The sequence below is a fragment of the Pan troglodytes genome, chromosome 4 (genome assembly GCF_028858775.2).
Source record: "Pan troglodytes isolate AG18354 chromosome 4, NHGRI_mPanTro3-v2.0_pri, whole genome shotgun sequence".
NCBI lineage: Eukaryota > Metazoa > Chordata > Mammalia > Primates > Hominidae > Pan > Pan troglodytes.
In genome coordinates, this window is record NC_072402.2 from 145803380 (window position 1) to 145821284 (window position 17905).

Sequence of the window (17905 nt, forward strand, 5' to 3'; positions counted from 1 at the left end):
TTATTGTCCTTTTCCAGGGAAAAAGAAGCAAAATCACAGAAGAGGGCCAGGCATTTAGCAAGAGCTGCCAAGGCTACTGCCCCAACAGAGGTGAGACTATTTGGAGCCAACCTGTTTACTTTTGAGAGGATGTTTGACTCTATTTAGAGCTATCTGTTTATTCCTTAATTACTAGGTCATACCTGTTTTGAAGCCAACAACTTAGGAGGGAGGGAACATGGGTTAGTCCAGGGGTGGGCTAAATATCTGGTACATCTTGTCCATAGGCCCAACCCATGATCCGACTCTAAAAACATTTTAGGCACTGACAGAAACTAAGAGGTGGAGTGAGCCAGTGCGATGTCTGCCTTCCAAGGCCATCATTTCTCATTCCTCTTGTCCTGTCTTAGCCCAAAGAAGAGCTTTCCTGGGACTGTAGAACTAAGTTCAAATCTTAGAATTCTTATTGCCTGTGTAACTTAGAAAATTTATCTATCTCTGGATCTCAATGTTTTCATCTGTAAAATGAGTTTTAGACCGAATAGAAACTAAGTTTTAAAAGCCAGTCTCAGGGTTTAACATGTTCTAGCAGGCATTTGACTCAGTCTATTTCCTTTTTCTTTTACTCTTTTGCTTTTTACTGTATATGTTCCAGTACCTGGAGGGTCCTCCTAATTCAACTATAGTTGCTTGTTTATATCTATTTTGCAGACAGGGACTCAGGCTAATATTTTGTTTAAGAAAAGTATTCTCTGGTAAAAAAAAAAATGGTCATAAAACATTAAGAAGTAAGATAGAAGGAAGGAATGAAACTGCAAATTTATCCTACTATATAAACCATTTCACTTGATAATTTTTTTCACTTAGAAACATTTTAAAAATCTTTACAAAATTATAAAAATTAAATTAAAAAAATAAAAATTTGGGGTCCAGATTGGTGGAAATATATATCTAGCCTACAATATCTCACAAATGGGTTACTGACAAAGCTGGGACTACCACCAGCTATTCTAACCACTACTCACATCACCCCAGGTCTCCTATGCAGTTTCTTCACTAATTTCCTCTTTCTTTTCCTTCTCTGCTGGCCCCAACACGTAATTAAAATAATCAGTCAAGGTTAGTACACCTTAATTACTTATAACATCCATGGTCTAACAACGCTGACATCTTCCTTGGCAGTGTTAGCCAAGAACGTCTGAGAACCTCAGCCTCCACAGTAAACATAGTCTACTAAATTATTTGCCTGGGCTCAACCAGTCTCACTTTTAAAACAATAACAGACACCACGAAATTGATCCATAATTGAAAACTCTTTATCTGTAGCAAAAGAGAGCTACTTTTATATTCTACAAAATCTGTGGGGGCCAGAAAGGTTTAGTGGCAACTTTATATGTGTCTTATTTGTCACATTCAAAGAGTGGCTCACTTTCTAACATCCATTCTCCTCTTCCTCCTCTGTCTTCATCATAAAAAAATGATATATCTATAGTGTTTAAAAATATAAAATATGAGGAAATGACAAAAAAGCAAAATACGCACAAACATACTGATTTTAACAAACCTATCTAAAAAATATAGCTAGTTAGATGTTTCCATATGTAGACACAAATTTATTGAATTTTAATCAAGTAGGAGTTTTAAAAAATAAAATTACAGTCTTAAGAAATAAAATTACTTTTTGTTAATATATTATGCCTGAGTGACACACACACACACACACACACAAAACTGTAAAAAAAAAAAAAAAAAAAAAGCCTCTAGATAAAACTCTTAATAGCGATGTGGTTCACTACTTAGGAAACTACTTACATAACCAAGTAGTAACTTACATTAAGTTAAGGCAGTTAACATTTGGCTGTGTGCCTTTCAAATAAGTTCTGTCTAAATTTTTCCTTGTCTCTGTATTTAAAAGGATTCATCCAATTATACCATGTGTTTTTTGTTGTTGTTGTTTTTCTCTCCACTATAAAACAGAACAATGTGCTCATTTTTTCTGCTTAGATTCCGCCCATCAAAAATCAACCCTGCTACTCCCTCTCAGAATAAGGTGCTCTGCATTTCAAGGAGTTTCCTCCTACAGACATCCTCTCACTCTCTCTTTCATCACTAATTTTCTTTTCACTAGTATGTCATCCCTTCATTTCCTGACTCTAGTATTCCCTCCATTAACAAGTTTTGTTGGTACTGCCTCCAAAGTCTAACTCCTTTTCTCCATTTCCATCCCTACCATCTCAATCCAGTCATCCATAATTTCTGATCTCTGGTGTTTTGGTACATGTAAAGACTTGTTTTTTTAATTGATGAATTCATTCATTCAATGTTTATCATGATTTAGGTTGCCAACTTTATAGAATATTAAGTTCACACGAGTCTATGTGTGTGTTTCTGAGGTCCTTCTTTTTTCAGATTCATTTATTGCTTTAATAACTAGTATGGTAAGTCCCCCTTCTTAGTTCATGTTGTTAAAAGTTGATGGGACCTATGCATAGATATATGGTTTCCATATACATGTTAGAGATAAAAATAACTGAGTTTATAAAAACTTCATCTTGAATTTGGTAATCCAGTGTGTTTATGGATACAAAGAATTTGTAAATTAATTTGGGTAAAATTGACTTTTTACAGTATTAATTTTCTAAACTCATGAGCATAGAATAGTTTATTAATAAGTCATATAATTTTGATCTACTTTATAAAATTTGCAAAATATTCAGGGATTTTTATAATTTTTGTTAATATTTTTAAAATGTGTAAATTTATTACTATTTTGAATGTATTTTGTTTTTTATTGTATTTTATCTGTTTGTTGTTGATATAGACAAATTCTATTGATTTCTTCAGGTTAATCTTATGTCAGACAACTTTTGTTTTTTTTCTTGGTAGTTGATCATATTACCTATATATAACAAGAGTTTTATAATATTCCTTTCAATCTTAGCACATCTTTTTTTCTTTTCTTATATAATTGGTAAAGGATCCAGACTTCAATAGTTAAACACTAGTGATGGTAATGAACATCAAATAATCCCCTTGTCTCTTCATATTTTAAAGGGAATACCTCTAAAGTTTCTCCATTGAATGTAATATTTATCATAGCGGTTTTTACCTATACACTTTAGCAAGTTTGGAAAATTCCTTTCTATTTTTAGTTTGCTGAATATGTGTTGCTTATTATTAAAAGTCTTCTTTGCAACTATTAAAATAATTTGATTTTTTAGTCTATTAACATAAATAAATTTCAGGATATATTTCTTAATATTAAACTATTATTGTTTTCTTAGAGTAAATCATACTTTATAATATATTTAAAATAAATTTATGAATTTGGATACTAATATCTTAATTAGAAAATTTGCAATTATGTTCTTAAGTAAAATGAATCTCCACTTTTATCTTTTAAATAATTCTTATCTGGCTTGGGAATTTACATAAAATTATCCTAAGGTGTGACACTTTAGGCTCTGACTAAATGAGGTGGGCAGCAGATCCTCTCCTCAGAAAGCAACTATAAAGCTAGACAAAATTGACCAAAAACCATTTTAGCAATCTGAAAATTGATCAGCAGTCTATACCAATCTGAGAAGCATTTATCCTGAAAAACTGCTGACTTTAGGAATAAAACGAGAGGTCTGTGATGTTCTTGCTCAGGGATATTCCCATTTCATCCCCTGGCTTGGTTGGCATGGAGGTTCTATACAGGGTACAAAGGTCAGCAAAGGCATTGCCATTGTTGAAGAAGGCTAACCTAATTTGGAGTAACGAGCAAAAGTCATACCCAGAGGTGTTTTCAGTGTAAGTGATAATCTTCACCAAGGGTAAGGAAAATGGTCTGAGGTTGCAGTCATAATTGAAGCAAGTGCATTCCTGGCTGAGCCTTCACAAGTAGTTGAAAGAGCCCAAAGAGGGTCAAGAGATTCGCAAACTCCTAACTGACTATAAAGCTGCGCATATCCGCTTAATAAACACAAAATGTCCCAGTGAGAAGCAAATGCTGGAGTAGATGCAAAAGTGGCCTGAACTTTGCATGCCCTCCCCTGTACACAAAGGTCTATCTGAGAGGGTGAAAGCATTGTTAGCTTGAAGTATTTGAACACAAACTGTGTTAAATCCTTAGCTGACCATTAAACTACAAAAACATAGGGGAAAAACATAGGAAGCCAGGCTTAAAAAATAACCATGATAGAAACTATCATTTTCTTGGCTGCACATCAGCAGCTGCAATTATGAGAGAGGAAGATTTCAAAGATTTAATCCAGCCACAGAAACAAAAAAAGAATAAAAAAGCAGTGAAAATAATCTTTAAAGAAAAAATTGTAAACCTGAGTACCTATATTATCTAAAACGTTGTTTTTATAATCAAAATGTTCAGTTTTTATAATCCAGGTTAGTGAGGTTAAAAAAATGTCAGTTTTCACCAAAAGTTATAAAATTTTCAAAGTAACAAGAATATACAACCCATACTCAAGAAAAATAATTAATGGAATTTGTCTTTAACTGTGTACAGTTGTTAGATGTGGCAGACAAAGACTTGAAGCAACTATTAAAAATGTATTCAGGATACTAAAAAAAATCATGTTTGAGGGTTCACAAGAAAGTATAATAACAATGAATAAGCCAATAAAAACTTTCAATGAAAAGATAGAAATAATTTTTAAAAAGACCCAATGAAAATTCTGGAGTTGAAGGGCACAATAACTGAAATGAAAAGTTCAGTAGAGAGGCTCAAAAGCAGATTTGTGAATCCTTAAAAAAGGGAATTACCAAACTTGAGGAAAGCTTAATAAAAACTAACAATGGAAATACAGAGACAGACAATAGAGAAGAAAAATGAACAAAATTATACACTTTTTGAGACAGCAGCAAGAAAGCCAACATATGCATAATGGGAATACCAGAAATAGAGGTGAGAGAAAAAGGAATACAAAAATTATTTGAAGAAACAATGGCCTAAGATGCCTTAAATTTGATGGAAAAAAATTAATTTTAACATTTAAGAAACTCAATACACCCCAAATAGGATAAATATGAAGAGATCCACATGTGGCTCATCATGATTAAAATGTTGAAATAAAAAAGAAAACAAAGAGAAAATTTAGAAAGTGGCAAGAGAAAAATGACACATCCTATATACAGGCTGTATACAATTAAAAGCTGGCCCCTCATCTAAAATAATGAAGGCCGGAAGGCAGTAAAATGACATGTTCAGAATGCTGAAAGAAAAAAAAGATTAAGCAATATTCTATATTCTCAAAAGCTATCCTACAAAAATTAAAACAAAATAAAGATATTACTGTACTAAAGAAATCTGAGAGACTTTGTTGTTAACACAACTACCTTAAAAATAATAATGAAGGAGGTCATTTAGCTGAAAGGAAATAACTACCAGATGGTAGCTTGGACCTACAGACAGAAATGAAAAGCACCAGAAATAGTGAAAATTGAGTTAATCTCTTAGCCTTTTTAAAAGAAATAATCTTAATATATAAGGCAACAATTATAATGCTGTTTTATCAGGTATATATATATATATGACAACAATAGCATAAAGGGTGATAGAGAAAATAAAGCTTTATTAAGGCAAAGTTTCTATATTTTACCAGGATTAAGTATTATTCTGAAGTGGTTTGTAATAAATTAAGGTGCATATTGTAATTACTAGAGTAGCTACTAAGAAAATAGCATATATAATAAATATATAACATCAACAAAGGAATTATAAAGGTGTACTAGAAATATTTAACCCAAAACAAGATGGTAGTAGAACAACAGAGAAGCAAAAAAAGACAAAAGCATATTGAAAACAAATAGAAAAGTAGAAATGTAAATACAACCATAAAAGTGATTATATTAAACATAAATGGTTTAAACATCCCAATCAAAATGCAGAAATTGTCAAATGATAACAAAGGAACTATAAGCTATCTCCAGTAGGTGCTCCTTAGATTCAAAGACACAAATAGTTGAAATGATAAAAGATTGGTACCATGCTAAGTTTAACCGTAAGAGAGCAGGATTGGCTATATTAATATGTGATAAAATAGACATTAAGACATTATTAGAGACAAATAGGGATATTTTATAACTTTAAAAGTGTCAATAGGTTAAGAAATATAACAATGATAAATGTATACCCACCTAATAAAGGCTCCAAATTTATATAACAAAAAATGCTATAATTAAAAGAAATGAAAAGAAATGAAGATTTCAAAAATAATCATTAGGAATTTCAATAATCCACTTAAAATACTGATAGAACAGCTAGACTAAATATGACCAAATAGAATACTTGAAGAATACTATCAACTAATTCAACCTAAACTGAAATATAGACAGTGCTTCTCCGTTGATTGTAGAATATGTATTATTTTAAAGCAACAGAGGAACATTTTCAGGATACACTATATACTAAGGTACAAACATAATAAATTTTAATATATTAAAATCATATATAGTATTTTTTTTTTTTTTTTTTTTTTTTTTTTACCACAACAGAGTTGAATTCAAACCCAACAAGGAAAATGAATCGTGAAAATCCCCAAATCTTTAGAAATTAGGCAACACACTTCTGGATAATTGGTGGGTTAAAGAAACAATCTTGAGAGAAATTGGAAAATAATTTGAATTGAATGAAAACAAAAAGACAACAATTTAAGACTTACTGGACTTGTCTAAAGCACTTTCTAGAGATTTAAATGGCTTAATCAGAAATAAGAGATAGGATTCAATAATTTAATCCTCTACCTTGAGAATATTAGAAAACAAAGTTTAGCAAACTAAACCCAAGCAAGCAGAAGAAGAAACATATAAGGATTGGAGCAGAAATTAATAAAACACAAAACATACAAATAATAGAAAAAATTGATAAAACCAATGTTGGTTCTTTGAAAAGATCAACAAACCTGACAAACCCTTAGTTTTATTTTCCCTTCAAGAAAAGAACAGAAGACAAACATTACCAAAATCAAGAGTGAAATAGGAGACATCAGTATGTGCCCTGGAGAAACTACAAGGCTTATGATGAATATTATGAAAAATATTATGCCACCACATTAAATAACTTAGATGAAATAGAAAAATTCCTAGAAATAACCAAATTATTGAAAATTGACCCAAGAAGAAATGGAAAATCATAATAGACTTACAGCATAAGTAAAGACATTGAATCAGTAATTAAATTTAAAAAAATGCCCAAGAGCAGATGACTTCATTGGCAATTTCCATTATATACTGAAAGGAGAAATAATATGAATTCTTTACAGATTCATTCAGGAAGAAGAGACACTTTACAGCTCATTATATCAGTCCAGCATTATTCTGATACAAAATGTAGAAGATATCACAAAAGCAGAAAACTACTGACAAATATTCCTCATAAACATAGACAAAAAAATCCTTAACAAGACACTGGCTGGCAAATGAATCTGCAATATGAAAAAAATAAATCATTACCAAATAAGAATTATCCCAAGAAAGCAATGTTGGTTTGGGAACAGAAAATCTATTAGTCTAATACACAATATTAACAGAATAAAGGGCAAAACCACATGATTATCTTAATAGATGTTGAAAAATCACTTATTAAAATCCAGCACTCATTCAAGATGAAAACTCACACAAAATATTATCAATAGAAGTAAGCTTTTTCAGTCTGATAAAGAACGTCTGTGAAAAACCTATAACTAACATTATAATTAATGGTTAGAGAATGAATGCTTTGCCCTTAGGATTGAGAAGAAAGCAAAGGGTGGTTTACTGTCACCACTCCTATTCAACATTGTACTGGAGGTTCTTAGCCAGTATAAGGCAAAATTAATTAATTAATTAATTAAAGACACTTTTTATTGGAAATGAAGCAACTGTCTTTAATTCCAAAACATGATACCATATATGAAAAGTTCTAGGGATCCACAAAAAGAAAAATTACTAGAACTAATAAATGAGTTTAGTAAGATTTCGGTGTGCAAGATTAATAATACAAAATTGTATTTCTATATACTAGCAATGAACAATTTGAAAATTAAAATATTAATTTCATTCACGATAGCATAAAAAATGTGGAAATGAATTTAACAAAATGAGTACAAGACTTATACACTAAAAACTATAAAATGGTACTGAGAAAAATGAAAGATCCAAATAACTAGTGAGATAAATAGTCCATGTTCATAGATGAGAAAACTCAATATTGTTGAGATGGCAATTCTCCCAATATTAATCGATAAATTAAACATATTCCCAATCAAAATCTTGTCAGTCTTTCTTTTTGGTAGAAATAGAACAGTAGATCCTACTAGTTATATAAAAAATATTGAGACATTTAACAGTAACTGAATTTAAATTTTGTTATAATGCAATAGTGATCATAACAGCGTGCCGTTATTTCAAGATAGGCATAAAGATTAGGGGAATAGAATAGGGATTACTTACTTTTATGGTCAGTTAATGTTTAACCAACATGTCAAGGTAATGCTGAGAAAATTGAATATAATTAATTTTAAAAAACAGTTTTATCTTATACCATACACAAAAGTTAACTTAAATTTTATTTTGGTACTAAATGTAAAAGCTAAATATATAAAACTTCTCATGTAAAATATAGGAGGAAAAAATTCATGAACTTGGGTAGGTAGAGTGACTTTAGACATAAAACTAAAAGCGTAATCCATGAATACAAAATTAATAAACTGAAATTTATAAAAATTGCAAATTTGTGTGCTTCAAATGACAACAAGAAGTCAATGAAAAAGCAAATCATAGACTTGGAGAAAAATAGTCACAACTTATATAGCAGGTAAGGACTTAAATCCACAAAACATAAAAACCTCTTACAACCTTATTATAAGGAGACAATTCAATTAAGTATAGATATTACACCAAAGATATATGAATGGCTAATAAGCACATAACAAGATGCGCAACACCGTTATTATTTAGGCAAATGCTAATTAAAACCACAATGGGGTATCACTACACGTACCCACTAGAATGATTATAATCACAAAGACAGAAAATGCAAAATGTTAAGGGTGTGGAGAAACTGGAACACATATAGTCAGATCGGGGTAATATACAAGGTTACAGCCATATTGGAACACAGTTTGAGAACTTCTTAAAATTTTAAACAGATTGACCATGTGATCCAGAAAATTCAGTCCTAGGAATTCAGTGAAGTGAAAATACAGGTCCATAGAAAGTCAGCCATGTGAATATTTATAGCAACAATGTTTTTAATAGTTCTAAACTAAAAACAATCTAAATGTCCCAATGTCCACTGGTGAATTGATAAACAAAAGGAGTATATTTATTCAATGAAATATTATTCAACAATAAGAAGGGATGTGCTACTGACAATTTTGCAATATGGATGAACTTCAAAAACACTATGCAAAGTGAAAGAAGCTAGAATTAAACAATTACATATTTATAATTCCATTTATATGAAATGTCCAAAAAGGGTAAATTTACAGAGTCAGAAAAAAGTTTAATGATTGCTTGAAGCTGGAGGTGGGAGCTGGATATACTGTACACAAGCACAGGGGAATCTCGTAGGGTGATGAAAATATTTTAAGACCAGATTCTGACGATGGCTGTACAACTCTTTCCATTTACTAAAAATCACTGAATCACTTTCAATGGGTGAATTTTATAGTATATAACTAATACCTCAATAAAGCTGTTTAGAATTTTATTTTTCAGTTCATATGATTGTAACTGCTTTGGAATGATTTGTACATTACTATTATTTAATACAAAATTTCCTAGACCTTCAGAAAAATAGATTATAAAGCTATTGGGACTGAGTTATTTTGGGGTGGGAATATCTCAGACCAATATATCAATTGGATTAATGTTTATTGACCTGTGTAACAAATGTAGTTATCTTATACTTTTTCGTAGTCATATATGCAATTTGGTTTTCAAATGTATTAGCATACTGATACTGATGAAATGCTTTCATCGTATTAATGTCTCAATATTTATATGGTAGTTTTTAATTATTATTCCATATATTTTTACTTTTCATATTACCTGTCTCTTTGGTCAGTCCTACTAGAAATCTTTTATATCAGGTTATTTGATAATATACTCTCTTGTTTCTGTTTTCTATGGTGTTAATTCCTGTTTCTTTATGTTTGTTCCTGTTCATTTTACAATGGGGTTGAGGAATACTTTATTCTTTAAATTTAATTTTTAAAAAATTTATGACAAATATTTTTGAAGATATTAATAATTATACATCTCAGGATTTATACTTTAAGTATTTCTATTTATCATTATTTTCCAAACACTTCTTAATTTCTCTACCCCTAATGTTGTTTAGTAATAGATTATCTAATTTTCAAATATGTGGAACTTTTAAATATTTTATATTAGCTTTTAATTTTATTAAATTTTGGTCAGAGAATATAAATGATGTAGTATTGATTATTTGTTATTTCTTAAGACTTTGTGACCTCACAAATATTCTGCTTTTATGAATGTTTTATATATTCTTAAAAAAATGTTTATTTTCTGTTTCTTGTTGTAGTTGTCTATAAAAATCTAATGGCTTAATATTCTTTTTTTTTTACTTAATATATAAATTTCTGAGAAGTGTTTGCTTAAATCTCTAAGTTATTGATTTATTTAAGTCTATTACATTCTATTTGTTATTGTTTGACATATTTAAAGTCTATATTATTAGGTGAATATATGCTCATGATTGTTATACTTTCTTGTTCTTGTTCTTGTCATTTTTTACTTCATATATTGTCCTTCTTTGTCACTTATGATACATTTTTGGACTCAATTCTAATTTTTAAGTGTTAATATTGCTGCACATGCTCTCTTCCTCTTCATTTTTGTCTTGTATATTTTTATTATCTTACTGGTTTGATACTTGCATGCCTTTTCATTTTAATTTTTCTCAATACATGGGTTCTTTTTTAAACATCAAATTACCAATTGTCTCTTAATTTGTAGGTTTAGCACATTTATATTTATTGTTATTTCTGTTATAGTGAGACTTGGTTCTTTCATTTTTAAAATATTTTTGGTTACTATATTTAGTAGTTTCTTCTTTCTAGCTTTTTTTGGGTGGTGATTTATTTTTGTTTTTATTATGACTATCCCTAAACAAATAGCCATACTTTTGATTATTTATTCTATTGCTAATATCTGTGTCTATTGTCAATTTGTCTTTTCTCCAAATGTATGTTAATCCACTCTCCATGTATTTTCTGTAAATACAATTTTGTTATTAACTTGATTTTAGCTTAAAATTCTTATTGCTTTTCTCTTTTATTCTTTTTTTGTTAATTATAGAAATTGTTCCTTTCTTCAGATATTTCTTTCTATATTTATTTTCTTCTTTTGGAGACTTCTAATTCTATTTTAAATGTTCTTTAGCTTTTCCTTTTTTAGAAAAATTGTTTCTTATTTCCATTGCCTTCTAGGAGAATTCCTTGATCTGATCATCTGGTTCACAAGTTCATTATTTATTTGTACCTATCCCATCTTTATTCTTTATATTGCTAGATTTATTATCATTTGAATATTTTCCATATACAAAATTTCCACTTTGTTCTTCCTCTATAACTTCTTTCTTGTTATTGTTTTACATTTGTTTATGCAGATATCTTCTCTTATCTCTCCATAACATAATTAGACTTGATAAAATATTTTTCTACCCATTCCAATATTTCTACTTCAATTAATACATGTTGTTTAGTATATTCTATTTTTTACTTGTCAGATATACAGATATTCTTATTGTAATATTCCATAATGGCTGTATTTATTTTTTCTGCTAAATTCAGTTAGGTAGTGTTCAATGTCAAGCTTCAGTCTGTAGCCCTTCTGGTGAGTATAAGGATAGAAAAAGAGATAAGACCCAGTGCTGGAGGTTCTGAATCCCCTCTTTTCCACTCCAGCTTGCTGCCACTTCACCAGGTCAGGAATCTATCTGTAAGGTCTCAGGCATTGTCAACATTAGGAAGAGGTGTTTTCTGTAGGTTGTGATCCACCACCTAGGGGTTTGGAGGGAAAGGAGATGGAGTCATATATCCTTGAGCCTGTTTTCATCATCCCCCAGCTGGCCTTTTGACTTGCTCTGTCGTTCCCCTCTCTACACCTGTGACCTAGTTAGTACGTTGCTGTTGATTTTCTGGTGAAGGGGGATAGTAGTGATTGTTTTGAGTTAATTACTTTGATCTATAATTTCCCTATGCTTCTGTAGTTTCTTCAGGAATGATTTTTGAGAGAAAACCAAGAGCCATCCTGCTTTTTCTTTATGCTTCGGTCAGATTTCTCTTCTTTCTGTCCATTCCTTAAAAAGGACAGTCTAGTTTCCACCATAAATCCTTTGCAATTGCTGTTCTCTATGCCCAGAATGTTCTTTCCTCAAATGTTTTTGCCACTATATCTAAAATAGTCCCCATTCTGGTCACTATTGTATTTTTCTGTTTATTTGTGAGAGCACTTACTATAATTTATAGTTGTTGTGCATATCTGTCTCTTTCCATCAGAATGTAAGCTCCTTAGAATATGTATTCCATTTCTCTCTCTCTCTCTCTTTTTTATTTTATATTTTCTGTGGCAGCTTCACAGTCCAGAAGAGTGCTAAAATGTAGTTAATATGTAATAAATTTTGTGGAATAAATGAACAAATGAATGAATGAAATAACTTATATGGCCACTGCTTATCTTATTTTCAATCTATTTTTAACTTCTTTCTAAACATATGAATAGTGGAGTATGTTCTTTAGCTTTTCTTTTCTATTTTCAGTTCTTTCCCTTCTAGATAAGAGTTTCTCAACCTGATCTTCTGTATCCTACTTTTATTCTTTATATTATGTGACATACTGATACATCATAGGTCTACATTCTAAGTGTTTCATATTTATCATTAAAATGTCTTTATTTTGACAATGATAACATAAAGTTGTATTTTGCAATGTGATATTCTAAAGAAAAATTATCCAGTTTTATTATTTGGTTTTAGGTAAAAGTTAAAGTCAAGTTAACGCTATATCTTTTTTAGCTAGGTTATGTCACAATAATAAGTTGCCAAATAATGTTTCATAAGAATTCACTTGATCCTTATTGCAAATCTGGAATGTAGGTAGGGTGTGAATTTCCATTTTTCTGATGAGGAAAGTGAGGTGCAAAGAGGTGAAGTGAGTGGGTGGCAGGTCTGAGACTTGAACACTAGTCTTCAGTTATTACTTTGTGCATTTGTTTTTCTTTACCATCAGGTTTGTTCCTAAGTGTATGTCACATTATTAGAATAGAGATTTGGGCTTTCTCCTGCCATACCTAAAAGATGTTTAGTTTACTTGGCTTGTCAGTAGAGAAAACATTGAAAATAACAACAACAACAACAACAACAATAAATGGTTCTGTGTCAGGCACTGTTCCAAGTGCTATACATGAATGAACATATGTAAATCCCTATATAGTCCTGAGAGTTTGACAAAATTATAACCATTTTGCACATGAGGACACTAAAGCATAGAGGTGTTAAATAACTTGTCCAAGTCCCATAGCTTAAGTGGCAGACTTAGAAATATGAAACAAGCAATCCTTCTCTTAATTACTATTCTAATCTATAATAATAGAAACTTTACTGTAGTTTATAGTTTACTTAGAGCTTTCATATCCATAATCTACTGGGCCTCACTACTACTCTGTGGAGAAGGCAGGCAGGATTGGACAGACGAACAACATGCCAAGTTTCAGAGTGGTGACTTGGCCTACTTCACCCAGACAGCAAGTGGCTGAAGTAATACTGAAATTCTTTCTTTTGAAATCTAATTTTATCTGTTCTTGGATCATGTTTTATTGCCCATAAATTTATTAGCTCACTGTAGCCTTCATGATATGTTTTTCTTCTCCAGCAATTTACATTATTGTGGGCTTAAAATGTTAATCTATTTATACATCTAAGGACTATTTTGTATCTTATATTTTGACGTTCCTTGATCATGTCTTTTGCAGCTGAATTGTGATGATTTTAAAAAAGGAGAAAGAGATGGGGATTTTATCTGTCCTGATTTTTATGAAGCTGTTTGTGGCACAGATGGGAAAACATATGACAACAGATGTGCACTGTGTGCTGAGAATGCGTGAGTATTCTCTGAAGTAGGCTTTCTCCCTAAAACGTGTTCTCTCTGTAATTACATGACACAGTTTTCCTACAGTCTTTAAGCTAACAATTCATTATGTGGGAGTTAGCCATTCCTAAATTATTAGTACCACTTCTTTTACTACTCTTAAGACAAATAAAGGTGTATAGCATAACACTTTATATTTTACAAAGCACTTTTATGTATGATTTATCAGATGGTTATCACTTTATGAAGTAGACAGAATAGGGAGATTATAGATTATATGTTCATAATCTATAAAATGTTATAGATTTTATATTTAAAATGTATAATAAAATATAGCTTTAATATAATAAAACAGATTTAATATTTTAATAAAATATAGATTTATGATTTTATAATCTATAAGATATAGATTATATGATTATCATGTATAACAGATTATAGAATATATTTAGACACACATACATACATATATACATATATATACATACACACATCTATCTTCTATCTATCCATCATCTATTATCTATTTGTTTATCTATGTGTATACCCTTTTTCACAGAGAATTATTTCATCATCAAATTATGTTTATTAAGTGCTTAATAATTTGTAATATTAGAGTAGATAATTGAGACTTTCAATATTAAATTTCTTCCCATCTCTCAACATTTACCAAATAGCTAAGGCATCTTACTGTCCTATATCTTGTCCCTGTTTTGTTCTTTCTCTACCTTCAATGCTAGATTTGGTTATCAATTGTCTTCACCAACAAGATGACATACCTGCTTGGCGGGTTCTGGCTTGTGATCTCAATCTTGAATTGTCTGGTCTTAAGGTTTTGCAAATATGAAAACCAAGGTTTGTACAGGCTAATGAGGGGTATTATAATTATTCACTTTTTGAGATCCTGCAAGCTTTAGCTCTCCTTGCAATAAATATTTTCAGCAAAATAAAACTGCTTTAAAACACTCTCATCCTTTGCAGGATGGTATTTTCAGAAATTCACTTTAAAATTATGTCCTCAACTCTCACCAAGGGTCAACATAGAGAAACAGAAAACAAACGTAGATATATGAAGAACACACAGATTTTTATCAGATATATATTGTGTAGCACAAGTATGAGCATGCTATATATTTAATTCTTATTAAATTGTCTTATGTGGGGAATCCCATTATAAATCTTTAAATCTCTGGTCCAGGTGAAAGTTTCTCTCCCCTAATTTCTGGTATATTTCTTTGTACTATGTACTTTGTACTATGCGATGAGAATCATACTTCTCCTTGTGTTGTTTTCCTTGCAGCTCTAGCTGCTAGGAGGCTCTACAATAAAATTGAAAATTTTATTTTTATAGTGCCCCTCAGCTGATATCCTTTGAAATAACTTTTTTCTTATCACTTTTAAATACTTAGTTTTTTTCTTTATATTGTTTTTACTAAATTTTTATTGTTTTACAGATGTTATCATTGTAATCTGCTTTAACTTTTTACAAATTAGGAAATATGTCTTACATTTGCGGTTCTGTGTTTTCAGATATACTTTAAAGGTCTACGAGACTGAACAAAATTAATTATCAAGACTTTATGTACTTTCTATGAAAAATAAAATACTAGTCTTCATAACCCAAATAAAGAGTAGTATAGTGGGATGTTAGATAATACAAATTTGACTTTGTTTATTTAAAACAACAAAGTTCCTTGGGTGCTGAGTGTTATCTATTATCCAGTTACAAGCTTTACTTTGCCCCATCTTCTGGTGTGGATCCCTCCTCTAAACAAAGGTTAAAAAAAGATTTCTATAAATAATATTTACAAGTCTGAATCTTTACCATCTCTTCCATGTTAACTACATTTCTTTGACTTGAAGTTATAAACAGTGACTTTTATTAGAAAAAGTAATAAAATAATACTATGTGGCAGCTGTTTTCGGCAGTAAAGGAGAATGACAATGCAATGTAGAGCAGTTAGGTTTGAATGGTGGGAAGTTCTGTGATATTAAACTGCTGTGTCTACTAACTTTTGATTCTAGGAAAACCGGGTCCCAAATTGGTGTAAAAAGTGAAGGGGAATGTAAGAGCAGTAATCCAGAGCAGGTGAGGTCAATTGTCAGCGTGATGGGAAATACTGGGAGGCTAACTTCAAATAGTAAGTAGGTGCTCTCCTCTTCCTTCTTAGGTGGGAGCCTTGGAAGGAATTAATTCTTGCTTTATGTGAAATGGAATACCCAGTACTGCCCACTAATATGAAAAAGCTAATTATAGTCTCTGAAACTGGATCAGATTACTTTGGTGGTTAGATCTTTCAATCTATTGCTGCTTTGTATAAAAAAAAAGAAGAAGAAATAAAAAGGAAACTACATGTGTAGTAGAAAGGGCACAACACTTCAGTCACTTAGCCTGAGTTAAAACCCCAGCAGTGTCACTTGCTGTTTGGAGACCTTGGACAAATTACTTAACCTAAAATGAGATTTGAACTAAATAGATTTTTTTTCTATGATACAGTTTTGTGAGCCTGTGATGGTAGGGGAAGGGGAAGGAAGAAAGGATCTCGTACATGTCACACTTGTCTTTTTCCAGGTGAATGATTTTCCTAATTTTCAAGGTCTGATGCCCTTTTTATAAGCTTCCAGAGCACCTGAGGTGACTTGCACCAAGTCATTTAGCATCATGCAATTTTAAATGTCTCTTTTTATCACCTAGGAGATTGGGAGCAAGTTGATGGCAAGGACTGTGCTCTGTCTGAGTTCTGGCACATAGTAGGTTATCTGTTTACTAAATAAATGAATAAACAAGTAAAAAAGTTTTATATTTAACCACATGAATTATAGAGTACTTACTGAGCTACATCTACACAGCTGGTACTGCTCTAAGTGGCCCATAGCAATGTCAGAGGGACTGAGTTCAGTAAAATTTCTGAAAACAGTGTTGTCAGCATTACAATCTTGGTAAGTTTCAAGTTCTTCTCCCTGTTCTTCAGGATGTATGCAGTGCTTTTCGGCCCTTTGTTAAAGATGGAAGACTTGGATGCACAAGGGAAAATGATCCTGTTCTTGGTCCTGATGGGAAGACGCATGGCAATAAGTGTGCGATGTGTGCTGAGCTGTTGTAAGTAGCATCATCCCCAGTGGACTTGATGACGATGCACTTGGTTGCTGTCCCGAGAATCACTCTGCAGAGAGATAAAATCCTTTTCATGAAGCATGCAATTCTTTGTCTTTACACTGTGAAATAGCCTTTCTCACAGAAAGGCTTCTTTTCTTTTTCTTCTTATCATTGATTGAAGTTTCTTAAAAGAAGAGAATAAGGTGGTCATGTTAGTTATTAAATTCAAGACTCTTATTTCTTTTAAATTACAGTAATTTGAAAATGCATAGTGTTTTATAAGGCACAATATTTTAAAATTTAGAAAGCACTTTCATATGGAATGATCTAGGTCAGTCGTCTGACATCCATTGCTTCATTTGGGCATATGTAGAGACCCTTCCTGAGTAATGTGAGGCTAATTAAAATAATAATAGTAATAATGCCATGTGTCTGAATCTATGTATTAGCTTAAAGAGTGGAACGCGGATCATTACAAAAGGAAGGACTATTGGGTTAATCTTTATCTGAGTGCCTGGCAGTGCTTGGGCATTAAAGACGCAGATGTGGATAAGATCTAATTAGTCTTTCATATTCTGGCTGTTAAACAAGGTTTAGACTCTCTAATTCATGTGCCAGCAAACCTTAAATTGCTATATTTACATCACTGGAACTTTAAAATCAGGACAGAGATTTAACGGATTAGCAAACGTCACACCTGCCTTTGAAAATTACAGTTAGTCCTTGTAGAATT

At 31.3% G+C, this 17905-nt stretch overlaps 1 protein-coding gene across 3 annotated transcripts in view; it reads left to right on the forward strand.

Moving 5' to 3' along the window:
* The window catches only part of SPINK5 (serine peptidase inhibitor Kazal type 5), a 215166-nt gene that overhangs the window by 142629 nt on the left and 54632 nt on the right, over positions 1-17905 (forward strand). For all 3 annotated transcript variants that reach the window (XM_063811577.1, XM_001160618.8, XM_001160674.8), the window contains 4 exons: positions 18-90; positions 13960-14087; positions 16101-16164; positions 17048-17175. In XM_063811577.1, coding sequence (XP_063667647.1) covers positions 18-90; positions 13960-14087; positions 16101-16164; positions 17048-17175 — 393 coding nt within the window. The remainder of the gene's footprint in view (positions 1-17; positions 91-13959; positions 14088-16100; positions 16165-17047; positions 17176-17905) is intronic.